At 43.5% G+C, this 27,428-nt stretch overlaps 1 protein-coding gene and 1 non-coding gene across 3 annotated transcripts; both read right to left on the reverse strand.

Annotated features, from left to right (window-relative positions):
* Nucleotides 1–898: 898 nt before the first annotated feature.
* trnap-ugg (transfer RNA proline (anticodon UGG)) lies at nt 899–970 on the reverse strand. The gene has a single exon. It is a non-coding gene; the product is annotated as a tRNA-Pro (tRNA).
* Nucleotides 971–3,265: 2,295 nt separating this feature from the next.
* On the reverse strand, nt 3,266–25,147 carry hdlbpa (high density lipoprotein binding protein a). 2 transcript variants are annotated; one of them, XM_035787495.2, is made up of 28 exons: nt 25,009–25,147; nt 23,391–23,462; nt 19,136–19,250; nt 18,709–18,860; nt 17,513–17,728; nt 16,937–17,143; nt 16,339–16,554; nt 15,397–15,600; nt 14,888–14,995; nt 14,705–14,809; nt 14,245–14,323; nt 13,953–14,092; nt 13,764–13,868; nt 13,217–13,330; nt 12,882–12,968; nt 12,620–12,751; nt 12,222–12,440; nt 10,725–10,946; nt 9,974–10,192; nt 8,245–8,401; nt 7,760–7,920; nt 7,509–7,613; nt 7,200–7,334; nt 6,807–6,950; nt 6,389–6,568; nt 5,777–5,893; nt 5,169–5,321; nt 3,266–4,887 (listed from the first exon to the last, which is right to left on the reverse strand). In XM_035787495.2, the coding sequence occupies exons 3-28, from the start codon at nt 19,209–19,211 to the stop codon at nt 4,792–4,794; spliced, it is 3,849 nt and encodes a 1,282-aa protein (XP_035643388.2). In that variant the 5' UTR covers nt 19,212–19,250; nt 23,391–23,462; nt 25,009–25,147; the 3' UTR covers nt 3,266–4,791. The 2 variants fall into 2 exon arrangements, with proteins under 2 accessions (XP_035643388.2, XP_052322121.1); XM_052466161.1 differs by having other exon boundaries at nt 5,160–5,321.
* Between the last annotated feature and the right edge of the window lie 2,281 nt (nt 25,148–27,428).

Consider the following 27,428-nt stretch of genomic DNA (forward strand, 5'->3'; position numbering starts at 1 on the left):
ACTTGAAATATTGTTTTTCAACCAGAAAAGTGCAAAAAATATATATATATATATTTTTTTTTAAATAGCTGGAGTGTGTCTTTAAGTTTGAATTCAGTTGCGTTGGTCGGGAATTGAAACCCGGGTCACTGCTGCTGCGGGTTCGCGTGGGATCAAACCGCGTCTCAAAAATCAGCAGAAAAGGTGAAAATAAGGTCACCAAAATGTCTGTTTTCGGCTATACATGCTGACCACCATACCACCAACGCATGATATCTGACGAGAATGTTCCCAGTTGAATGTGTGCAGAGGTTGTCTCCGCAATAGTAATTCGCATAGTCTTAGTATCATGAGATTCCATAAAAACACATTCCGATATTAGGATAATTATCATAGCAGGTTAGGAGAATTAGGTTTAAGATCAGGAAAAGGGCTATGAAAAGCCAACTGACATTTACTCCTGAGGTGCTGACCCGTTGCACCCTCTACAACCACTGTGATTATTATTATTTTACCATGCTGCTGGTCATCTATGAACGTTTGAACATCTTGGCCATGTACTGTTGTAATCTCCACCCAGCACAGCCACTGGCCACCCCTCAGAGCCTGGTTCCTAACTAGGTTTTTTCCTAGGTTCTTGCATTTCTGGGGAGTTTTTCCTAGCCACAGTGCTTCAAAAATCTGCATTGCTTGCAGTTTGGGTTTTTAGGCTGGGTTTCTGACATCGGCTGATGTAAAATGGGATTTATAAATACATTGATTGATTGATTATGGAAAATGCTCTCCTAATCTGCTACAAATAAGTAACTTCCGGTTGCAGCTGTATCAAAGTGGCGTGTTTTTAGCATATTAGCTAGCTAAATAGTATGCTCTCTTCAAAAATGTTGATTTTCAATGTACCGTTGAGCTTCAAAATGTTGGGCTCGTCCGGGATTTGAACCCGGGACCTCTCGCACCCAAAGCGAGAATCATACCCCTAGACCAACGAGCCAATACAAACTCAGTAGGCTAAAAAGGTCAATAAACACATTACAACCAGATACTTAGAGCAAATTCAAGATAAGACAACTAACTGCCTGTCATTTTTAACAGAAGCAAATTACTCCTCGTGGGCAGAGGGAAGCCTATTTTGCACATTTCCGTTAGGGAACGCCTACTCTGTGAAGTGGGCGTGTGCAATTACTCAAATCGCCCTCTCTAAACAACGCAGGTTCATTCAGTTCCTTACAGATTTTAGTTTTGGAAACAGAAAACTGTATTGACATGTATGAAATATTTCATCGATGAGAAAATTTGCCAAAAAATCGGCCAAAATCCATCTCGCTCCATTTTCTCCCACTTCCGGTCACTGGGCTTCCTCTCACCACCATATTTGGTAGTGAGTAGAAACAACAACCGGATGCTTCACATTTATACATTCGGTGAAATATCTGTGTTTTGTTACATTATATAATTAATTACATAACATTTGGCTTTGTTCTCTGCTAGCTTTGAAGTGACCGAGTTGTGCTTTTTAATTATATTTATAGCTACTTGCTCGTAGCCTCTGTCACAGGTTTTCGTCGCGTATATTTGTTTCAACGTGAAATGGGGCCGAGGCTAACTTGATAACTAGCTATCAAGATAAGAAGATGATGAATGCGTTGTGCTTCACGGCTCTCTGGTGGCAAAATGCAGTTGCATTCGCTAGTAAGTTGTATTTGGCTAGCTAGCTACATGCATTACAGTATAAGAACAGGTTTTTACTCTTTAGTTAGCGAGTAACTAACACTTGGCTGGCCCGTTATCAACTCCGGCTTCTGAAATATTCACTCCGGGGTTACACTACAATTAATATAACATTATTATTATGATGATGATATACCATGTGTTACACATTCACCTACCATTTCATGTCTGTGACTCCAGGCAGACAGTTTTACTTCTGTCAGCTTCCGGTGCAGGAAGTGTTAAGTACGCTGGACGTTCACCTCATATCAAATTGTATTGATCACATCTGCCGAATACAGCAATCCAATCACTTCAATGCTGGTAACAGGAAACGGCCTTCCTCAAACTGTTGCCACAAAGTTGGAAGCACAGAATCATCTACAATGTAATTGTATGCTGTAGCATTAAGATTTATCTTCACTGGAACTAAGGGGCATAGCCCGAACCATGAAAAACAGCCCCAGACCGTTATTCCTCCTCCGCCAAACTTAACACTATGCATTAGGGCAGGTAGTGATCTCCTGGCATCCGCCAAAGATTCTTCCGTCGGACAGCCAGATGGTAAAGTGTGATTCATCACTGCAGAGAACGTGTTTCCACTGCTCCAGAGTCCAATGGCGGCGAGCTTCACAACACTCCAGCCAAGGCTTGGTATTGCACATGGTGATCTTAAGTTTGTGCGTGGCTGCTCGGCCATGGAAACCCATTTCATGAAGCTCTTGGCGAACATTTATTTTGCTGACATAGCTTCCAGAGGTAGTTTGTAACTCGGTAGTGTGTTGCAACCGAGTACAGATGATTTTTACACGGTACCAGTTTCAGCACTCGGCGGGGCTGTGAGCTTGTGTGGCCTACCACTACCAATTCTCAGCTGAGCCGCTCCTAGAAGTTTCCACTTCACAATAACAGCACTTAAGTTGAGCAGGACAGATATTTGATGAACTGACTTGTCGGAAAGGTGGCATCCTATGACGGTGCCACGTCGAACGCCACTGATCTCGTCAGTACAGCCCCTTCTACTGCCAGTGTTTTTCTATGGAGAATGCATGCTAGATTTTATACACCTGTCAGCAAATGGGTGTAGCTGAAAGACAAATCCACTTATTTCAAGAGGTGTCCACGTACTTTTGGCCATGTAGTCTGTTTTCCAGCAAGCTATCTTAAGATCTGGAAAAGAGCATCTGCTAAATGACAACCAAAAAAAAAAAAAAGCATTGTAAATGTATAGTACTCATACCCATAGCCTACTCTTACCTAGCTAGGAGTTTGTATTCCTTTCAGAACATAAGCCATCGATGAAGCACCTCCATCCCTTTCAGGTCTTGAGCTCTCTACTCCAGGCGTTGCCATGTCAGACCCCTCTGCCTTAATCTCCTGCTCTCTCTCGCCATGTGGTTCTGCTCTGTGCTCTCTCTCCCCATGTGAGTTTCCTGCGCTGGTGCACTTTAAATGCAGCTCAAAACAAGTACAATTACCAGTAGTAGTCCTCATCTTGCAACTGGGGGGGGGGTCAGGTTCTCATGCTACTTTAACTAGAGTTTAGGCTGCTAGCTACATGTTAAACGCAAAAAAAAAAAACATTTTCAATTTTTATTGACTTTTTGGACAATTTCATTTCCAGTGTCATCCATATTTGTTTCACTTCTTCTTGTAATGGTTTTTGCATAATCTTTCATATAAGGCTAGAATGATATAGACCAGGATTAGACAATGATGTCATATCTTTCAGGAAGTGTGCATCACCGGGTGAAAAAAAAAAAAATTACCCACCCACTGCCATGAACTGAATGAGACGATTGAACATTTATCCACAGCATTGTACTGTACACCTCCTGATCTCCTCGGGACTGTGACATCACCTCTGGGGTCTGGTTTATATCACTCTAGAGCTAAGGCTGATAAGAGGGCCATTGCTATGGTTACAGAACAATCTGCATAGCAACTGGAAGACAAAAAGGGACTGGACACTGACCCCGGGTAGGTAGCTGGATGAGTAACATCACTAGACAGAAGACAGTTCATTGGCACAGAATGGTCTGCTCTTTTGCTTCCAAAAGCCATGAGTAGAGAGTTAAAAACTTCATTTTCAAAATGTCACAAAAAAAACAAAAACAGTATGGAACAAGTATGGTACTTTAACAGTTAGTGTGTAGGGTATTGAAACTTCTGGAGCTCTAGTGTTGCAGTAGGATGATTACAGTACAATCTCCAAAAGCATCTGGCAGTTTGAGAGAGAGTGTGTGAAATAGTATATCTGTAGTGAATCACCCCTCCAAAACAAAAAACAAAAAAGTTCAACAAATTAATAAGGCTGCATGATTTACAACACATCACTACCTGGCCATACACCTCACAAGCACAGTAACAAGCAGACAGGATGAAAGACTGGAGGACAGAACCACTCAGATGCAGCAATAAGACTGAGACCTGAATGAGATGACGTACACAGTTCCACGAGGAGAGTAGTTGAAAACAGACAGCTGGCCACCATGGTGGTCAAGCTTCTTCACTTCAAATCAAAAGCTGAAAATGGACAGACATACGTTAACATGTCACCAGAGGTAAGTCATCTCCCCCCCCCCAGCCCCACACACCCTGCAAAGGCAACTAAGGGGCAGCTCAGTAAACCTAAGAAGCGTTGCTTGGGTTTCCTTAACAGCTTTGGATTTGGTAGCACATTTCAAATCATTATGAAATGTCAAGTCTCGGGAAAACACTGAACGTCTACCTGAATATAGACATAACCCAACAACCCAGCAATGTTTCTTATAATAAGTATAATTTGTTTTTTGTTTTTTTTGTTACAGAAAGACCCATTACTGAATGCAAGAAGACACAAAGCTTAAGTTACAGGTCCAAATACAGTTTGGTTGAAAGCATTTCAGACTACACCGTAAAATCTACAAAAAGGCAAACCAAGTTATGTAGACAGAAGAGAGAAGCATGAAACATTTCCAGGACTGCAGAGACTTGTGGGGGAGGGAGGGGGGGGTCAGCGGTCAGTCCAGGTCCATAGGGTTGGGGCAGGCGATGGAGGGGAAGATTGTGTCGTCAGGTGGAGGTGAGGGCCGTCTTGTCTCCTTCGTAGCAGCACAGCTCTGCTCAGAAGCGCTTGGGTCCCCAGGGAGAAGCCTTGTTGGTGGCCGCCACAGGAGCCCCAAAGCTGGGGAAGTCCTCTGAACTGCTCATGTCTGGGGCCTGGAGAGAGAGAGAAAGAGACAGAGCGAGAGCAAAAACAAGTACATGTCAGTCATCGAATGACTGCATTCCAAAACGATGAGAAAAATAATTTTATAATAAGGACAATACACAAATGTAGCCTGGATCCCAGATCTGTGCTAAATACAATGACCACAGGAAAAAGTATGGCAAGACAGTACAAACAGATACGGGACCAGGCTAGCACAAAAAAAAAAAAAAAAGGGTAAATGAGTCAGATTTGTCAAAGGAGAAAATAAAAGATTCATCACCTCTCTCACCTTCTCACTGCCAGTTTGCCACGGTGCCTCCCTCACCACGAAGCCTTTGGAGGAGCCTCGCTCTCGTCCTCCCTCATCCATCGAGGACGCACCGCGGTCACCAGTCGGCTTCATGTACGTCATCTTAGATTCATTCTCATTCACGTCAGCCATCTGAAAACAAGTTTGATTTTTAAAACGCTATATGAAAACGGGTGGCGAAGGAGGGGGTTGAAGGTACTCAGAAAGTGTGTTCAACAGTCAAAATGAAGAACCAAAGATTACCGAGGGGAGAGGGGGTCTAGGTAAATGCTTTGTCAATGATGCAGGTCAAATCAATAAACTGACCAATAAAGACTAAACATTGACCAGACAGAAGAAAAAAGAAACAGTACAATACAACACATCACGGAGAGCCGTGGTGGACACCAAGGGCCAAGAGGATTAAGTCAATGGAGGATGCCCAAAATGGCTTCCAAAGCCCAGGGTGAAGTTTCCCCTATGTACAGATCAAGAATCAGCTTCCCTTCCTGAAATCCTAACCTTATCCATTAGTGTGTGGGGGGGGGGGGGGAAGAGACACCCAGGACCAGCATTTAGGAGTGCACCACTTTGATAAGAGTACTCACATATTCCTCTTCCAGGTTGAGGAGGTGGTCGATGGCTTCGTCCACCAGCTCAGGACGACCAGTAACAAACACCTGATTAGGGTCAGCAGCTCCAGGCTGGGGGAATCTCAGATCCACCTAAAAAACAGGAAGAAAAACTGATCATGTTATCTGGCCATTTAAAGTGGAGGTCCTATGTGATGTTCCGCCAGAAACAAAAACAGCATTTAATAAATAAATATATATTAAATAAATAAATATTAAATATATATATTAAATAAATATTAAATATATATATTAAATAAATAAATACATATATTTTTTTATAAATTCTTGTCTTTTGTCCATTTCAAATGAAGCCAAAGAGGGGGCATTTTTATATGAATACTGAAAAGCATCAAACAGAATGTACAGACTGAATACGTTGAATAGATTCCCAGAATCCAGAGGGACAAGGCAAGACTATCCTGTAAGATCTGTTCTCACAACCTTACCCAAGACAGACGAGCTTGCCCTGGACTAAAATCCTATTTCAATTGACAATGTTCATGGAGTATGTGTTTGAGTCCAAGACTGGGCTTGAGTGATCAGGGAAACTAGCCCACTGATAAAGCCCCCCCCACCCCCCCTCACCTTGAACTCATCCATGATCTTGCGGATGCCCTTGCCACGGGCCCCGATGATACGGGCGTGGACGCGGGCGTCCAGGGTGATATCCTCGGAGATCATCTCCTCCAGCTCGTCCACGATGGCCTGGATGGCATCCCTGGCAGCTATAGCCTTGTGCTCATACCCCGTGATGGTAATCTGGTCCTGGTGGGGGGGTATACATGTCAGGACTATAGAAATTACATGAGGGAAACATCAAGTTGAAGGCTCTCTCAATGAGCATTTCCTCAATTACTTTCATAACCCCCCCCCCCACAACCCCATTGGAGAAGATCCAAGACCAATCTCTTCTGACTTTCACCAATGCTTTTTTTATTTTATTTTTTGTGCAAAGGACAAGTTGTCTTGAGGACAGAAGACTTGCCCACCACAGACTGTGTACCTGGTTGTCGTCGTTCTTGTCCGGGAACTGGATGTTGACGTCGTGTTCTGTGCGGATGTTGGTTATTATGGCCCCCTTACGGCCAATGATCTTGGGGTGATACTTAGGATCCACGGTGATGGTCAACTTGAAGCTCCTGAGGGACTGCAAACGAATGAACGAGTACAAAACATCCCCAAGTCAGAACCATGTCACTCGTTCGCCTGGTCTTACAGCCGTTTTTTTTGGGGGGGGGGGGGCCGAACGCCAGATGGCATAACAATGACTCGACAAACAGACAGATATGACACCAGACTATGCAAACTTGTGATCGACTTGCAGTCCAACACGTTTAAAAAAAAAATACTTAATGGTTCCGAGATGTAGAAGAGCAGTGAAGAGAGAAACACGTACCCGATCCTCCTGCTCAGCAGTCAGCTCTTTAACGCGCTCCAGGAGACCCTCCTTAGCGCGGTCCAGGTGATTGGCCAAGCCAGTAATGAAGATTATGTCGGACTGCAGCTCAGGAGCAGGCACTTGAATATTAACCTGGCGGTGGAGGCAATAGTAAAAAAAATAAGTATAATAATTTACAAAAACGATTCATGTTGAATCAAACATCCAGACAGAAGAGACTGTATCCTGAATGAGTCCCATTTCAGCTACTCCACTAACAACAAAAACATTTTATTTTTAAGTGACAATGAAACTACTCTTACGTACCTCAAACTCATCCATCATCTTACGAATTCCACTTCCTTTCTGGCCAATAATGTAACGGTGAAGCTCAAAAGAGACTTCCACTTCAGTGGTGACAGGGACCAAAGCCTGAGGAAGAAAGGTAGTGAAACAAGTTGAACTACAAATGAATGAAAAAAAACACACTGCTCTATACGAGTCACATAACCTCCGTAAAGAGTTTACTGACAGTACACAGACAGACAATTTCAAAATTGTTCAGGAAGAGGAGTGACCTTGAGTGCCTCCACAGCAGCCTCGCATCGCTCCTTGCGGCCAGAAAGCACGATGACGTCACACTTCTTCGGTGCAGTGGGATCCACAGGTGCTGCAGGCTCTTCAACCATCTCTCCGTTAGCCTCTCCATTCTCCTGCACTGCAGCCTCGGCCGGGGGAGCTGGGGGGGGGTTGATTAGAGAGAATGAACCAGGCAGTTGGAAAAGCAGAAATCTGAAAGACTTGCTTGAAAACAACTTTAGAGAGAGACATCTCTTAACAATCTAGGATCATTACATTTAGGTCATGTAGCAGGCGCTCTTATCCAGAATGTCTTACACAGTGCATTCAACTAAACAAATAAACAAAAAAAAGTGGATAAAAACCATACATCAGTCATTGCCTGTAAAGTCTTGAGCGCTGATCTTAAACTAGTCAAAACTGATCCTATATCAGCACTCCTCGGACTCTGAATTACTGCCCCGAGAACAAAAGGGTGCTTTACCCGCTGGGCCTCCCTTCCCCGGGCCGTCCACTCGCTCAGGGAATTTAATCTGCACGTTGTGGTCCCTGGTAATGCCTTGGATACGGGAACCTTTGGGCCCCATGATGGAACGGTGGAACTTCTGAGGAATCACACACTCCATGGTCACCTGGGCATCCTAGAGACAGAGGAGGACCGTTAGCCAATCAGAGAGGACAGGCTAGTTATGACATGGGTATCGTGGTACTGGGTGAACGAGACTAAAATAATGATGCATCCTTATGTCCCAGCCTGAGACTTCCCCCCCTCACCAGTGGGGTCACCAGTGTTCTATGTTAAATCTAGTGTGACTGTGTTCCCATCAGGAGTGACACCAAAGACCCGTGGCGAACACAATCAACAACCTCTGCATCAAGACAGTTGCTTTCTGAGATGTTAACCCATGTTCAGAGATAAATATCTATACACACACACACACACTGAACAAATATTAAAAACAATTGTTTCTTACGCACAAAAAGCTCCTCAAATTCTGTAAACCAACTTCTTTATATCCCTATTAGTGAACATGTCTCCTTTGCCAGGATAATCCATCCACCTGACAGGTGTGGCTCATCAAGAAGCTGATTAAAACAGCATGGTCATTACATAGTTGCACCTTGTGCTGGGGGACAATAAAAGACCACTTTAAAAATGTGCAGTTTAAAAATCTCACAATGCCACCGATGTAAAGTTGAGGGATCGTGCAGTTGGCATGCTGACTGCAGGAATGTCCACCAGAGCGGTTGCCAGATAATCGAATGTTCATTTCTCTACCATAAACCCTCCTTCAAACTTGTTTTTAGAGAAGTTGGCAGTACGTCCAACAGGCCTCGCAAACGCAGACCACCTGTATGGTGTCGTGTGGGCGAGCGGTCTGTTAACAGAGTGTCCCATGGTGGCAGTGGGGTTATGGTATGTGCAAGGCGTAAGCTACAGACAACCAACACAATGCACAGAGATACCGTGACGAGATCCTGAGGTCCATTGTAGTGTCATTCATCCGCTGCCATCACCTCATGTTTCAGCATGATAATGCACGGCCCCAGTCTCAAAGGATCTGTACACAATTCCTGGGAGCTATAATTGTCCCAGTTCTTCCATGGCCTGCATACTCAGACATGTCACCCCATTGAGCATGTTTGGGATGCTCTGGATCGACATGTACGACAGAGTGTTCCAATTCCTGACAATATCCAGCAACTGTACAACCATTGAAGAGTGGAACATTCCACAAACAACAGCCTGATGAAGGAGATGTGTAGCGCTGCATGATGCAAATGGTGGTCCCACCAGAAACTGACTGGTTCGGATCCACAACCCTACTTTCTTTAAAGGTACAGTACATCTATGACCAACAGATGCATATCTATTCCCAGTCATGTGAAATCGATAGATTAGGTCCAAATGAACTTTATTTCAATCGGCCGATTTCCTTATATTGAACTGTAACTCTGAACAAAAATCTAAATACAACAATTTCAGTGTAAATGCCAGCTGAAAAGTACTAGTGGTCAGGTTTTGGCCCCAGTTAAAAGCAGGTCCACAGAGGCCATGGCCTTGAGAGAGACTGGAGCTTGGCCGTGGAAGTGGAGTCAAAAGGACAGCCCTTTTAGGTAAAACACCGAGGTAAGTCTCCAGTGGGGAAGGAAGAAAAAAAAAAAAAAAAAAAAAAATTGGTCATAAATAAGTTAGAACCCTGTGAACTCACCAGGTCCTCGATGATCTCCAGCATGCGTTTCTTGGCTGCCTCCACGCAGTCTTTGGCTCCCTTCAGAGTGACCTTGTCACTGTTGGCACCACTCCTGGGGAAGCTCACCATCACGCCGCCGTACTCATCAGCGATGTCCCTCAGCACCTGCCCACGGCGAGCCACAAAGTACCGGTGGTGCTTGGGGTCCACATTCATTACATCCTCCACCACGTTATCCTGAGGGACGACAAGCAAGCACGGGGTTTAATACTCAAAATGTGTCAAACAAAACACAGTGAGTGTATAATCTAAAGTTTGGGGTCAGTATCAAAATGACAGTTTCCTTACACTCTAAAAATGACCAAAAAAAATACACAGGAGAGTTTGATTCTGCTGAAAAACACAAGTATATAACATCAATACAAAACAATGATGTCAGGAGAATCTTTTGACAGGTGAAAAATCAAAACAAAATGTGGCAGGGTAGCCTAGTGGTTAGAGTGTAGAGGAGGCAGGGTAGACTAGTGGTTAGAGTGTAGAGGCGGCAGGGTAGCCTAGTGGTTAGAGTGTTGGACTAGTAACCGGAAGGTTGCGAGTTCAAACCCCCGAGCTGACAAGGTACAAATCTGTCGTTCTGCCCCTGAACAGGCAGTTAACCCACTGTTCCTAGGCAGTCATTGAAAATAAGAATATGTTCTTAACTGACTTGCCTGGTTAAATAAAGGTAAAAAAATATATATATATATATTTTTTAAAAAAAGGTCTTTACCAAGCTCTTGATGAGTTCCTCCAGTTCCTTCTGGGCCTCTCTGACGGCCTCCTCTGTCCCCACCACGGTGATCAGCTCCTGGTCCTCGTCGTCAGGTGTCGGGAAGATAATCCTGGCTCCAGTACTGTCACGTACTTTACGGATGTTACCACCTCCTTTACCGATCAGGAACTTATGGTACTCTGGCTTGGCCTTCAGCTCAGCCGTGTGACTCTTGGTTTGCTAAGGGAAAGAGAGAGAGGAAACAATGGTGGAGCTGGTTAGTTCAGTTTACTTCTTTTTTTTTTTAAAGTGTACATGGACTACTGACGACCAGGTTTGGGGATTAGGGTGACCACGTCCCAGATTGTACCGGGACAGTCTCACATTTTTGTCTCTTTATCCCCCTACCAAACAATTATGTGCTGTGTTTTACCAAATTATTTACAATTTTTTTATCAAATAAATTGTCATCTCAGAGGTGTCGGTTTCAATCATACAACCACTAACACAGTTAGGAAGGTTGTTCAGGAAGGGTCCAGTATCGAGTTGTGTTGAGGCGGTGCAGAGTTCTGACCCGTTGTCTCTCTGGACCTGTGTCCAACTATAGAACCGACTATTGGGGGTTTGAGACTCTACAGCCTGTGATTGGCTGACCAGGTCAGCCAATCACAGGCAGGGGAGTGTTCTAGAAGGGCCCTTGGCAACCCCCTAACACCAGAGGTCCAAAACCAGGGGCTGGTAGCCTCTGCTGGGCTGGAGAGTTTCTCTCTAAAGCTTGTGGCTGTGTGTCCCAAGGCCAGAGAGGGTTTAACAAGTCCATATGTCCCGTATTTCATTCAGTGTCGTATGTTGTGCTTATGACCAGATATATCTTAAGGACGTGGTGCTGGTGAGGTTTAACATATGTTGAGATCTGATATTCTGGGCAGCGTAAGATGGATGACACGTAGACCAATGTCATATCGTCAACCAATCACATTTGTCAAATCCTCTCAGCTAAACTTTGAGAGGACCGCTAACTACTTACAAAAAGTGTGCTTCAAACGAATAACTACCATAGTAAGTAGGCCTAAGTAGCTATAGCCGTATTAGACAAAGTGAAGGTAATTTCACCACACTTGGTAGGCTCTCAATGAGCATTAGTTGCTCATTCAACATACTTGAGTCTCAACCCTGTTAAAAAAAAAAAAAAAATCCTACCAGTTTTACATTCCTTGAGACCAACCAGAATTATTACTGTGGCTAAATATTCACATTTGTACAGTCTCATTTCTGCATCACGGAATTTTGCACTTCAAAATCATCCCATATTTGGGCATTTTAAAATGTGGTCACCCGAGTTGGGATGAATTCTATTTCAATCGCTTTTTAGTGAAGGAAAATTTGGACTTTCAGTTTACGTCCCGAAACCGAACCCAACTCTCATGACAACCATAGCCAAAATGAACAAAGAAAAACTAACCTGGTCCTCAACCTACTGATAAGTAAAGCCTAAATAAGATAACAGGCTCAAACCTTATCCTGGGCCAGAGAGAGCAGCTGTTTCTTCGCCTTCTCCACCTCCTCAGCAGGGCCCCTGATGGTGACCGTGTCGATGCCGGAGCCCTCTGTGGGGAAGTGGATATGGACACCGCCACACTCTTCCATGATGGAGCGGACGAAACGGCCCTTAGAGCCAATCAGGGAGTTGTGCAGCTTTGAGGGGATGGACACCTCCATCTCTGTAATGTTTGCCTGGGTGGGAGGGACACAAACGCGGCATATGTCGTTCATTGGGCACAGAATGGAAACATGGTTTCGTAGGAGAGAGAAATTAGAAACGTACGAACATTCTATCTTTATCGGCATTACCATAGAAGAAGAACACAGGCCATCTTAGAAGGCAAACATCCTGAGAAAAGCCAGTAAGTTACCAGTTCTTTCTGGATAGACAGGATGCGGATTCTTGCGGCCTCACAGTTTTCCTTCTTGCCGGTGATGACTATCATCTCAGAGTTGCTGTTCTCGGCAGGCAGGTCAATCCGGGTGTTCGTTTCCTCACGAATCTGGAAAATGGAATGAATTACTTTGTCAGGTAATACCATTTCCTCCCCCTTATTTAAAAAAATAAATTGTAAAACAACTGTCCCCCAAACAAAGTTAAAATTCATAATCCTATATTAAATGAGAATATACCTTCTTGATGTTGGCGCCACCTTTCCCAATAATGTTCTTGTGGAATTGTTTGAAGATGGGAACTGAGAGAAAGAAGCCATTCTCCACCTGAAAAAAGAGACAAATCAAATCATAGATTAAACAGCAAAGCAAGATTTGACATGTTCAATACACGTAAGAGCTATCAAATCATACCGACTCAAAGTACTTCACCAGCACAATGTCTTGAAAGCCAAATGTACTTAACAATTACACTAACCTCATGCAATGTAAAAAATTATATATATATTTTTTTTTAAAGTTAAAACCTAGAGAGTCGATCGTTTAGACGTTTTGTTTCATGATCTACTACATACCATGTCAGCAACCATCTTCGCCATGAACTTGGAGCATTTCTCCACCTCATTTCTTGGACCACGCAACTGAACGATGTCACTCTTCGCTGCCGGGTCTGGGAAGTTGATGATGACCTGCAAAAATCGACACATTACTACTTTATTTAAAGTTTTCCAAGCATATATACCTTCTCATAAAATATATATATTTTAAGTGTTCATCCTAACCAAAATTAACATAGTGGTTTCCTGTAACTATACAGCAAAATGTTATAGCTGTATAAACTGAAGCATTTTATAGCATTTACCTGAGCCATACATGTACAGCGAGTCTAAATATATGGATCTGGCACAGATTATCGTCATGGCTTCTAAGGCTGCGTTTAAAAATCAGGCCGATTCTGAGCCCCCCCCCCCAATAGATATAGCTCCGTTAATAATTGTGCCAAAGAGCAGAATTGTACTGCCTGTGTAAATACAGCCTTGCTGACTGAAGTCTTACTGAGCCACGGTCTACGGCGTCATCATCATCGGGCGCGTTGCCACGGCAACATTGTTTGTGACTCACCTCAGGGAACTTGTCACGAACGTCCTTAATCTTCTCCCCTTTTTGGCCAATGATGGCTCTGTGAAAACGCTGTTCAATGATCAGGTCCTTTGTACGCTCGTTCTCCTGCAAGAGAGAGACGAAAAGGTTGAGGGACAACTCCCACGGGGACATTTATGGTGACGAGAGAGAGAGAATCGTGATACTCACCATGCGCGACGCTAGCTCAAGCAGCTCCTTACTGGCTTCCTGGACCCCCTGAGGATCTCCCTCGATGCGGATCAGGTGGCTCTTCTCGTTGTCAGGGGGGATACGCACAGACACCTTGTGCAGATCTTTGATGCGGTTTACTGAACAGGGCAGGAGAATAAAGTTAACCACCATTTAGTAATACGCTAAATAGCTTAAAATACATTTGTGTATCTTTGTATTTAACATCTTACTCGCCCCACTTCTCAAACCAACCCCTGCTTTGATGAAAAAAAAAAAAAACAATACTTACTGTTGGCACCACCCTTCCCAATCAGGTGTCTGTGGAATCTGGGGTCCACACTAATCTCCAAATAATCCATGCGGCTCACCTAGAAGGGGAAAGGAAATAAATACAATCATTCATTTGATGCCATGTTTAACTACCAAGTCCTAAAACCAAGGAAACCAGTGTGGTTTACAGTCTGTCGTTGGGACAATGAAACAAACTAGGCCTAGACTCAGATTAAGTCTAACTCTTTAACTACAAAGCTAAAGCTCAAGGGAGACTCTCCATTGAATGCGCTTTAGCCCAGTAATCTAATAAGCATAATCTGGGTTTTGGTAAACGGATGTCTGCTTGGAGCGAGCGGACGAGGCTAGCCCGGTCCGTCTGCTTGGAGCGAGCGGACGAGGCTAGCCCGGTCCGTCTGCTTGGAGCGAGCGGACGAGGCTAGCCCGGTCCGTCTATCTGTAATTCGGACGGTCTTTACCAGGTCAGTGACGATGGCTTCCATCTGACTCTGCACCATCTGCATGTCTTTGGTGGGGCCTTCCAGGGTGATCTTATCCTCGCCCTCAGTGAACTCAATGTGCACCTGCAATACACAGAGAAAACACCAAGTCAGACCATGAGCTGCATCCCCCTCTGGAACACACGCCACACACACACACACCTTGGGCATTTGCTGGGTAATCTTGGCCAGGTTCTGCCCCTTCTTGCCGATGATGAATCGATGAAGCCAGGAAGGAGCTTCGACTGAGGATACAGTATAGCTGTTGGCCTGGGAAACACACAAACAGGGTCACGTTTAGAAACCGAGAACCCATTGAGGTCATGGGACATCCTCTTGGACCAGAGGCCCTGAAAAGGTGCTATATGGTTTACACATTAGTCATTTAGCCTTATTTTTTATTTTTTTTATAGGAGAGCTACTTACAAATCAGTACATTCAACTAAGGAAGGTAAAAAAAACACATTCATTCACATTGCAAGTAAAAACCGTAAAAAAAGAAAATATCGCATCTACCTTGGACTAAACGTCAGTGAATGCCAGGCCCAGCCAGGCCGTGTGAAAGGTGCTGCGTATAGGGGTAATGTATATCTACCACGGTCCCAACTTCAGCGAGGCCTGTATAGTACGTACTGTGTAGTAGTGTGTGTTGCAATGTGTAACATATCTACCTTGGCGTAAACTTCAGTGAGAGCCTGACCCAGCCGGTCTGGCTCCCCGCGCAGGATGACTGTCTCAGAGTTGCTGTCTGGGGGTGGGATCTCGACCGAGACGCCAGTTTTCTCCAGGATCTCCTGCAGGGTGTTTCCCTTGGGGCCGATCACGTACTTGTGCTGAGATTTCTTCACCTCTACCGCAATGGTGGTGGCATTTTTCTGCTGGGAGAAAGGGGTGGGGGGAAAAAAAAAGCACTGGAAATTAGTGTAAAGATCAAGTGTAACTTGGTGCATTTGACTGTTACAAATATAACATTTTTGAATATGTATTGATCCCAATTCGAATAAAATGTCAAGACCGAAAAGAAGAGACAGTCGTGCCACTGACACTAGTAGGAACCGTCACAAGACCTCCGATTACCGAGACAACTGAAGTCACTTCCTGGTGCCCTGGGGCTACATGACAACATTTCATACATGTTAAACTCAATCATTCCTGTTTAGCACAATTTTAGCTAGCAGGACATAACAGTTGAAGTCTGAAGTCTACATACATCTTAGCCAAATACATTTAAACTGAGTTTCACAATTCCTGACATTTAATACTAGTAAAAATTCCCTGTCTTAGTTCAGTTAGGATCACCACTTTATTTTAGGAATGTGAAATGTTAGAATAGAGAATAATTTATTTCAGCACATTGCGTCATGCACAAAGTAGATGCCCTCACCAACTTACCAAAACTTTAGTTTGTTAACAAGACTCGTGTGGAGTGGTTGAAAAACGAGTTAATGACTCCAACCTAAGTGTATATAAACTGACTTCAACTGTACCTTCCGCTCCAATCACCATCATCATCATCATAGCAATAGTAATATTTGTCATGAAGCAGGTTCGAAGGGACCATAACATTTCATATTAAAATGCTGTTAAAGAGGACAGAGCATAGACCTACACACCTTCCCCTCATAAATCTTCTTGATCATAGCCACAGCAAGGGCCACCTGCTCTTTCTCCCCAGTAATGACAATCTCCGTCTTATTGACGCTGGGTGGGGGGACGTTGATGCGGGCTCCTGTCTCCTGCATCATATCTGCCACCAGCTTGTTGTAGGCACCAGTGATGAAGGGGTGGAACACCTTGTCGATGTTCACCCTCTCCACAGCACGCTTGTCCTGGGGGACGGGACGACAGAGAGCAGACAGTCGTCAGTTAGGTTGTCCATCACGTCGGACTGATATAACATTTCACAAACTGAACTGGCTCGCATCCAAACCGTGTTCATGGCAGTATAATAACAGCGAGGCTAGCGTTAGTGCTATAGGGGCATGTTCATTAAGTGGGGTGGTTGGTTACCTTCAATGGCAGAAATGATAAAAAGATAGTTTTAGATTTAAAAAAAGGTAACAGATATGACCTGAAGTAGACAAATGTTGTGCCGCAAAGGATTCCATAGCGAGTTAAAGAGGTCATTATGGGATAGTTAACTTAGCGAGTGGAGAGTAGTGCTAGACGATGACACTCGCTAGGTAACTGATACGACACCAGGTTGGCTACCTGCTCGGCAGAGATGAGCAGAATCTCGTGCTTGGCCTTCTCCAGGCCCTCCTTGGTGCCAGAGATCTTGATATGGTTGCTGGGGTCATCTGGTCTTGGAATCTGGATCTTGGTGGCAGTCTTGAGCTCCAACTCCTGCAGCTTCTCCCCGTTCTTGCCGATGACAAAGCGATGGTGTTCTTTGGGGATTGCCACAGTAGCTGAAGCCTGGTGTAAAAAAATATATATATATTTTAAAAGCAACATGAAGGAAAACAGGTTTATAAACCTAAGTTAATATCACCACAAAGGTAAATAAATAAAAGTAGTCACCTTCGATTAACTTCAGTAACCGTGCATGAATTCATATTGAAATGGGATGACTCAATTCATTTATGTATTTAGCCATGATTGACACTTCCCCCAGGGAGTCATGAGGTGGGGGCCTCAACCACACACTAATAGTACAAACAATTGGGAAATCACAAAGGATCAGTCTAAATGCATCTCTGATATATACGCTGTAACCTACACTGTTATAATGAATACAACAGCCAAAATAAGGGCTAAACGTGATCTCATCCCATCTACACAGACCTGAGTCTGCAGTCGGGACACAATCTCCTTGCGGGCTTTCATCACTGCGTCCAGTTTCCCAGACACCATGATGGACAGGCCCTGGTCTTTAGCCATGGAGAGTTCCAGGTGGGCTCCAGTCTTATGCATGATGTCCACACAGACCTTCGCCTGATCTCCTTCACCGAACTGGTTGATGTCCTTGTACTTGCGCTCTTCCAGAGGAACGTGGAAAACCTATAGAGAGAGTCATAAGTTAGCAGAGAGCAAACATCACATGTTTGAATAGACTTGTTTTAAAGGTCTACACACCCAGGTTTACCAAAGGCAGAAGGAAGAGTTATTCGCTACAACAAACATGGCGTCGTGTCCCAAATGGTATCCCTATTCCCTACATAGTGCACTACTTTAGACCACAGCTCTATGGGCTCTGGTCAATAGTAGTGCACTATATGGAATTAGGAATACCATTTGCTACAGCAACAGTTTCTTACTCCTCCAATGGAACAAAGTATTGCGTAAACGCTGTAGCTACCTGGGCGACGACAGAGGGGCGTAGCTACCTGGGCGACGACAGAGGGGCGTAGCTACCTGGGCGACGACAGAGGGGCGTAGCTACCTGGGCGACGACAGAGGGGCGTAGCTACCTGGGCGACGACAGAGGGGCGTAGCTACCTGGGCGACGACAGAGGGCGTAGCTACCTGGGCGACGACAGAGGGCGTAGCTACCTGGGCGACGACAGAGGCGTAGCTACCTGGGCGGCGACAGAGGGCGAGCTACCTGGGCAGACAGGGCGTAGCTACCTGGGCGACGACAGAGGCGTAGCTACCTGGGCGACGACAGAGAGGCGTAGCTACCTGGGCGACGACAGAGGCGTAGCTACCTGGGCGACGACAGAGGGGCGTAGCTACCTGGGCGACGACAGAGGGCGTAGCTACCTGGGCGACGACAGAGGGCGTAGCTACCTGGGCGACGACAGAGGGCGTAGCTACCTGGGCGACGACAGAGGGGCGTAGCTACCTGGGCGACGACAGAGGGGCGTAGCTACCTGGGCGACGACAGAGGGGCGTAGCTACCTGGGCGACGACAGAGGGGCGTAGCTACCTGGGCGACGACAGAGGGGCGTAGCTACCTGGGCGACGACAGAGGGGCGTAGCTACCTGGGCGACGACAGAGGGGCGTAGCTACCTGGGCGACGACAGAGGGGCGTAGCTACCTGGGTGATGACAGAGGATTTGAGGGGCCGGATCTTGGAGGTCCAGGCATTGACTGGTTCCTGGGTCCCCTCGGGTGAAGCAGCCTTCTCAGGCAGCGGAGGGAAGGCATCCTTGTAGGCTGGGGCCTCCTCATCTCCAGCAGAACTAGACCCTGTGTCAGAACCATTAGAAACAAGCCACCATACATTTTTAAAAACCTCACTGACTACGAGTGTCTGATAAATGACAGGTACATTATCAGTTAAGCAACAAGACATGAGTTGTGTTTAGGTATACGGCCTTCCTCTGACACCACCTTGCGTAGAGGTCCTGGATGGCAAGGAAGCTTGGCCCCAGTGATGTACTGGGCCGTTCGCACTACCCTCTATAGTTGATAACTGAAGGCCAGACTACTCTACCCAGAGGAACAAATGAAAACCAACTCACCACCTGCCTGCTCTGCAACGAGCCCAGAGCGATGCTCGTTGAAGCTTTCCTGCGTAAGTACAGCGACTGAGCTCATGGTCGAAATCCCACGTTTACACGGAGTACGAGTGTGTCACTAGTAAAGGAAAAGGGGACATTGTTAAATCAGGGTTAAAAAAATACCAATAAAAAAAGTGCCTGCATAGCAAAGACATGACAGACTCAAAAAAAGGGAAAGATCATTAAAATCATTGATGTCTTTATAAAGGCCTTTGTCTCATGGCTAGAAAATACAATAAACCATGAAAACAAATAAACCACTTATAGTTAAAGGGTTAAACATATAGTAGTACAAAAACACATTTATCAGCTTGAATGGACTTTGATGTTAGGCCCCACTGTCTTATCTACAGTTATCAAAAGAAGCCATGCCTTTCCAGGAGGGATAATCTATGTTCTAGCTGTTACCTATTTCACACGTCAACACTTTCTTTGAATGTCTTGACAAATAGCTTTAGTGCACCGATTAGGCAAATGTAGCATAACCAAGAGGACAAACCCAACTCATTGCAGTAGCAACATGCGATGTTGACACTACACACTGATTGATCTCTGTTCAGTTCAGCATTTCCCACACTAAATGTTAAGGTTAGGATTGGGGGTTGGGGGGGGGTGAACCTAAAGGCCAGCTGATAGCGATATTAATCTGGTGTGGAAAGTTTCGATTTACCATCCAAAACGCATTGTATGCAGCAAGCAACAGCCAATGGACCGGTTTGTACCTTTAATAGAATTTTTTTTTTTTTAATTCTCCATTCAGGTTGCAAAAGTGTCGATTTCCTCCTTAACTAGATTTAATGGCGAGAAGGAAAAAGTAAAATATTGGAAAACGTGTTACTTTCTTAATGAAATGCCATTTCCGCCACCATGTTAGTGGCTAATGCTACTTCCTGATGCTGCGCCCTACGTTCAGCTAGAGGTAAACAGACTGCTGCAACCTGATTGGCTGACCGTGATACACAACATCCGGAACTAGCATTCCTAGGCATTAGCCACTTTATCACGGTGATGGAAAATTGTGTTTTACACAAAGAATGTATATTTCACCCACCCTTTTAAATGTCTAGTTAAGGAAGAAATTGACGCCATTACAGCCTAACTGGAGAAAGTCCTATGTTTAAACCTGTCCACGTGAGATATGAGTGTATTGCCGGCTGCATGCAATTCATCTGGACAGTAAGATGGAAACTATAATCAAAATTGACATCTGCCTGCCTCTGGGCTAGGGGAGGGAAAGTGGATCCTAGATCTGTACCTAGGGTAAACTTCACCACTACCTACATGAACAAATTACTTCGACTAACCTGTACCCCCGCACATTGACTAGGTACCGGTAACCCCTGTATATAGCCTCTTATTTTATCGTGTTACTTTTCTTTTTACTGCATTTCATAAATATTTTCTTAACACTTCATGAACTGCACTGTTGGTTTAAGTGCTTGTAAGTTAGCAATTCACAGTAAGGGCTACACTTGTTGTATTCGGCACTTGACAAATACATTGATTTGAACAACTAAGTTGAGTGGTTGGCCTAGGCCTTTCTAAGCTGGGTGAATGAGCTTTCCAAGGTTAAGAGGATTTCCCCACTGACCTGTTCAGTTCATCCACCCACTGGAGCTTCCCCTAGGTACAGATCTAGGATCAGCTTCCCCTAGGTACAGATCTAGGATCAGCTTCCCCCTCCCCAGTCCTAACCAAGTAGATCAGACTGGACCCTGAGCACATGCGCTAGGTGTAGGGTGAAGTTGTCCCAAGACACTCCTCTTGGGGCAGTTTTGTACTTTTCCCACTAATGTTTAGGATTTGGCAAAGGGGGGGGGGGGACCCCTGAGAACATTCACTAGACTATTCCTCTGCAAACTGCAATATTGTTTTGCTTCAAATGAATGAGAAGCAGTGGGGTGGGGGGCGGGGACTTCATACCATCAAAATAGAATCAAACCAATCACAGAACATCTACTTGAATGGGATCCAATCTAGTAATTATATTTTGTACTGACACACAGCACAGTCAGTGGAGGTGGTGCCTGGGATCCTTAGCATGGCGTTAGTACGGGGCGGCAGGGTAGCCTAGTGGTTAGAGTGTTGGACTAGTAACCGAAAGGTTGCAAGTTCGACTCCCCGAGCTGACAAGGTACAAATCTGTCGTTCTGCCCCTGAACAGGCATTTAACCCACTGTTCCTAGGCCGTCATTGAAAATAAGAATGTATTCTTAACCGACTTGCCTAGTAAAATAAAAAGGTACAGTCAGTGGAGGTGGTGCCTGGGATCCTTAGCATGGCGTTTGTACAGCTGTTTTCACATGCTTTCCAGAGCAGCACCCTTTAAGGGGCCTCTTCCTCCTAGGCTAGGCATCTTTAAGGCTGAGCAGGCCGAATCAGTGGTGCGACAGCACAGTGAACTACATACAGGCCAGCCCAGGAAAGCCATACTGGTTTAACATGGAGCAAGAAAAACAGCCTTGCACCAAAAATGTAAAACGTTTAAAAGATTTCACAAAGTAGACTACTGAAGTGTTTCAAGCCTTCTCTAGAAAGATTATTTGAGAATGTTATACAGTACCAGTCAAAAGTTTGGACACGTAAAAAAAAATAATTAAGAAACCCTTCAATGAATACATTGTAGAATAGTGAAGACAAAGCTATGAAATAACAAATTGAATCATTTACACCCCCCTTCTCCTATTGTCTGGAATGCGGAATGCTTTTTCATTCTTGAAGTTCAACATATGCTGAGCACTTCTTGGCTGCTTTTTCTTCACTCTGTAGTCCAACTCATCCAAAACCATTTCAATTGGGTGTAGGTCAGGTGATTGTGGAGGCCAGGTCATCTGATGCAGCACTCCATCACTCTCCTTGGTAAAATAGCCCTTCCACAGCCCGGAGGTGTGTTTTGTTTTATTGTCCTGTTGAGAGAAAAAAAAATGATAGTCCCACGAAGCGCAAAACCAGATGGGATGGCGTATAGCTGCAGAACGCTGTGGTAGCCATGCTGGTTAAGCATGCCTTGAATTCTAAATAAAAATCCCAGAGTGTCACCAGCAAAGCACCCACACGTCCTCCTCCATGCTTCACGGCAGGAAACTCACATACGGAGATCATCCATTCACAGACTCTGCATCTCACAAAGACAGCGGTTGGAACCAAAAATCTCAAATTTGGGCTGACCAAAGGACAGATGTCCTTTGCTCGTGTTCCTTGGCGCAACCAAGTCTCTTCTTATTATTGGTGGCATTTAGTAGTGGTTTCTTTGCAGCAATTCAACCATGAAGGCCTGATTCACGCAGTCTCCTCTGAACTGTTGATGTTGATATCTGTCTGTTACTTGAAGTCTGTGAAGCATTTATTTGGGCTGCAATTTCTGAGGCCTGGTAACTCTAATGAACTTATCCTCTGCAGCAGAGGTAATTATGAGTCTTCCTTTTCCTGTGGCGGTCCTCATGAGTCAGTTTCATCATGGCGCTTGATGGTTTTTGCGACTGCACTTGGAAGAAACTTTCAAAGTTCTTGAGATTTTCCAGATTTGACTGACCCCCATGTCCTAAAGTAATGATGGACTGTGTTTTCTCTTTGCTTTATTTGAGCTGTTCTTGCCATAATATGGACTTGGTCTTTTAACAAATAGGGATATCTTCTGTACACCACCCCTACCTTGTCAACACAACTGATTGACACAAATGCATTATTAAGGAAAGAAATTCCACAAAGTAACCTAAGGTACACCTGTTAATTGAAATGTCATGAAGCTAGTTGAGAGAATACCAAGAGTGTGCAAAGCTGTCATCAAGGCAAAGGGTGGCTACTTAGAAGAATATCAAATATATTTTGGTCACTACATGCTTCCATATGTGTTATTTCATAGTTTTGATATAATCACTATTATTCTACAATGTAGAAAATAGTTAAAAGAAAGGAAGAACGCTGGAATTAGTAGGTGTGTTCACCTACTTGACTGGTACTGTATACACTGATTCGAAGTATTGCAATGAAATCCAGATAAATCTGACAAGCATCTAGTTTGTGATTGACCCAATAATATATAGCCCCCCCATCTAGTATTCAAAAAGTAAATTGTCAGCTTCGGATCTTTCATTACCGAGCCAGTGGATGTGGCCAACAAGGCCATCTATTCCACTGTCTTCCATTTGAAAACTGCAGGTTAGAAGGGACTGCAGCATGGCTATAATTAAGAGCTTAGAGTAGTGTCACTTCTTACCAGCTAAATGGTCAGTTACCAGATAATCCGTCCTGTAAAGCTGCCTGTTCGTGTCAGCCTGCCAGCTTTTGCCTGAAAAGCACAATAAATAAATAAAACATACTGGTTTCACAACAGACAGTCAGGTGATAATCTAGTCATTGAATGTCCAGTATTTTAAGTGGTATATTCAAATGTGAGGATTTATGGGGTGGGGGGGGGGGGTTTAAACCAAGCTTTGACATCTAATTAATGGCTGGAGGGATCCCCCTATTGAAGTAGCTAGCATACAAATCTGGGCCTACTTGCTTGAAGGTAAAATGTAGTTTAGAAATAGATAAACCAAACATATTGTTGTTTGATATTAGATCATTGGGAGGTATTATATTCTACTACTAGACTTGGCCAGCTTTGTCATATTATCCTAATGAGGTGTACGTTGATACCTATTCCAGTGAGGACCACAGACTCCATTAAATGTGGCCTTTAAAATCTAATGCTAAATTAACCTTACTCATAAAAAACAGGTATTTATTGAACTTTAACCCGAGTTCGTCAACCGTGATAGATTTAACGTGTTGGTGTTTTGCAGCTGAGAAGCTAAACAAGACATAGCTAGCTAACGTTAGCTAGCCCACTGGCCTACTTCTCTAGCTAGTTAGCTGGCTAGCGTTGAACCCCAAAAAAACAAACAAAAATGACATAATTACCTAGCTAAAAAAAAATAATAATCAAACGATGTGGAAAATGTGATATATTCATCTGTTGTCATGTTGTAGTCTATATAAAAAAGGTAGCTAGCTAACCGACCAAAGACATGTTAAATAGATAAGCCAATATTCCCTGGTTCCCACCACCACGGCTAGTAACTGCGTCGACAAACGGACGATTTAACATTAAAAAAAACATATCGAAATAAAAATAAAACGTTATTTGCGAAGTATTATTAAAAAATATATATATTTAAAAAAATAAATAAAAAATAATTACATTCCAGTTAAAAAAAATAAAAATAAAAAAATTAAAAGATAAATGTAAACGCCCTATTGCGTTTTGGGTTTGCGAGACATTACTTGTAAGTGAACAAACTTTGTGTCGTCGCATTTAGTTTCCTTGGTAATAAAACTGGTATAAAACTTGGACCGTCCGCGGTAATGACACGTAGCTGCAGTGCTAAGCGGCTAACTAGCTCCGGAGGCTAAAACAAACCAGTTTCACCAGTGAAACTCATTATTACAAAATGTAATACAAATTAAAAAAAGAAACATTGAAATCGAGAACAGTGTTAAGGTTTTACATGTTATTTATTTTCTTTTTTTAATCTAAAAAAAAATCAAATGGATAGCTACATATATTCTCCCATTTTAATACGGAAACGTTAGCATCCACAATAAAAAAGCTACACAAAGTCCACGTAGGCATTAAGGCAGCCGAACAAGGGCAGAAATGACATGGAGTCGACTCAGGCCAGAGCACATTTTTTTTTTTTAAGACAGTGATAATATTTCACTGCGTCCTCGACAAAAAAAACTATCAGCCCCTCCAAATTGGCTAAATGTCGACGGTAAATAAATGAGCACATCGTCTTTAATGTTCCCTCGTACACGTTACATTGTGAAACAATTTCTTAGCTACTTACTCGTGTTTATGTTCTCGTCTGCCCTGGGTGGTGCAGAAGCTGTGCTGAAACTCCACTGGCGAGAAGGTGGAAGTGTAGGCCGAAGGAGGGCTATATACCTGCACCACCCTCCAATCCTATCCTCTAACGTCACGCCAAAGAGCCTCTGATTACAGATCACAGATTTGTCATACAGTGAGAAGAAGGGGGGAAAAAAATAGTATATTTTCATTGTAACACTTTCACTATGACTACATTTGATTATGATTTGATCGTGCGGTGTATATATCTGAAAATGTTTTCAGTTTTATACCGAATTATTATTTTTTTGTAAATGCTACAGCTTGAGAAATCAAACACACATGATTAAACTCTTGACGAAAGATGACGTTTCATAAACCCCGAGTAGCTACAATTCAGTTTTTTTTTTTGTCGCTATTTCTGATGCGGTAACTGTAGCCGAAAATGCGATGAGTGACTGTAACAAGTATTCTCAGCTGACATTTCATGTGTTTTGAAACATTGTAGCCAACGATGTGTCGTTTTAAACCAGTTGTTACATTGTTGTTGCTCTGTCGCAGATAGTTAACCCCCAGTTCTCGGTCGATGATGTGGCTATAGGATTCAATGAAGCACTCGATGACGCCTTTAGTATAATCAAATGTACACGTATGCATTTTACTTTTTTTTAACTTTACATATCTGTGCTTTAAAATGAATATCTATTTTTTGATAGTCCAACTCATTCACATGTCCTTATAAATACGCCATTTTAAATGAAGGATAAATTAATGAATGACGAATAAACCTTTTGGACAGATACTTTCTGATAAATAAGTATTGGCAATTATCGGCGCCTTAGCAATGGAGCAAGTGGGCTGCATCCCACTTCCAAAATAGGGGTGCGAACGTGTGTTTTTGCACAACCACTTTTTTTTTTTACCAGAAAATGATGATCCATTTGGTAGCCAATTTTCAATGACAGGTAATAATTTGAGCTAGTCTGTATTAAAATAGATATGTCCATTTTATATACAGGGTTGAGTCGGTTACTTTCTAAATGTAATATGTTACTAGTTACCTGTTCAAGTAATCAGTAACACCATTTTTGGATTACCCAGACTCAGTGAAGTAATCTGATTACATTCCGTTACTTTTAGATTACTTTCCCTTTAAGAGGCATTAGAAGAAGACGTAGATGTATGTTACCAATTGAACAACATATATTTGCAGGATGAATCAATGTTAAAGTTTACATAGCTGGCCACATATGGATGTTACATTTTACTTTATGGGTTGGTTATGTAGGGCTTCTTCTAACCCTTTCGCTTTCTACTACATATAATAATACACTTAAATTACAGTAGAAGTCAGAAGTTTACATACACCTTAGCCAAATACAGTTTTTCACAATTCCTGACATTTAATCCCAGTAAAAAAAGTCCCTGTGTTAGTTGAGTTAGGATCACCACTTTATTTTAAGAATGTGAAATGACAGAATAATTGTAGAGAGAATGATTTATTTAACATTTTATTTCTTTCATCACATTCTCAGTGGGTCAGAAGTTTATATGCACTCAATTAGTATTTGGTAGCGTTGCCTTTAAATTGTAACTTGGGTCAAATGTTTCGGGGTGCCTTCCAAAGCTTCCCACAATACGTTTGGTGAAGTTTAGCCCATTCCTCCTGACAAAGCTGGTGTAACTGAGTCAGGTTTTGTAGGCCTCCTTGCTCGCACACACTTTTTCAGTTCTGCCCACATATTTTCTATAGGAATGAGGTCAGGGCTTTGTGATGGCCACTCCAATACCTTGACTTTGTTGTCCTTAAGCCATTTTGCCACAACTTTGGAAGTATGCTTGGGGTCATTGTCCATTTGGGAAGACCCAAGCTTTAACTTCCTGACTGATGTCTTGAGATGTTGCTTCAATATATACACATCATTTTCCTTCCTCGTGATGCCATCTATTTTGTGAAGTGCACCAGTCCCTCCTGCAGAAAAGCACCCCCACAACATGATGCTGCCAGCCCCATGCTTCATGGTTGGGATGGTGTTCTTCGGTTTGCAAGCCTCCCCTTTTTTCCTCAAACATAATGATGGTCATTATGGCCAAACAGTTCTATTTTTGTTTCATCAGACCAAACGACATTTCTCTACAAAGTACGTTCTTTGTCCTCATGTGCAGTTGCAAACTGTAGTCTGGCTTTTTTATGGCGGTTTTGGAGCAGTAGCTTCCTTGCTGAGCGGCCTTTCAGGTTATGTCGATATAGGACTAGTTTTACTGTGGATATAGATACTTTTGTACCTGTTTCCTCCATCATCTTCACAAGGTCCTTTGCTGTTGTTCTGGGATTTATTTGCACTTTTCGCACCAAAGTACAGTACGTTCATCTCCAGGAGACAGAACGCGTCTCCTTCCTGAGCGGTATGACGGCTGCGT

The sequence above is a fragment of the Oncorhynchus keta genome, chromosome 1 (assembly GCF_023373465.1).
Source record: "Oncorhynchus keta strain PuntledgeMale-10-30-2019 chromosome 1, Oket_V2, whole genome shotgun sequence".
NCBI lineage: Eukaryota > Metazoa > Chordata > Actinopteri > Salmoniformes > Salmonidae > Oncorhynchus > Oncorhynchus keta.

Excerpts from the sequence above, each read along its gene's own strand:
- hdlbpa (XM_052466161.1), bottom strand. The coding sequence starts at position 19,211 with ATGAGCTCAGTCGCTGTACTTACGCAGGAAAGCTTCAACGAGCATCGC. Across the intron at positions 12,441-12,619 it reads TGTCTATCCAGAAAGAACTG|GCAAACATTACAGAGATGGA; the intron begins GTAACTTACTGG and ends CCTCCCACCCAG. Across the intron at positions 4,888-5,159 it reads GCAGTGAGAAGGTGAGAGAG|GCCCCAGACATGAGCAGTTC; the intron begins GTGATGAATCTT and ends CTCTCTCTCCAG.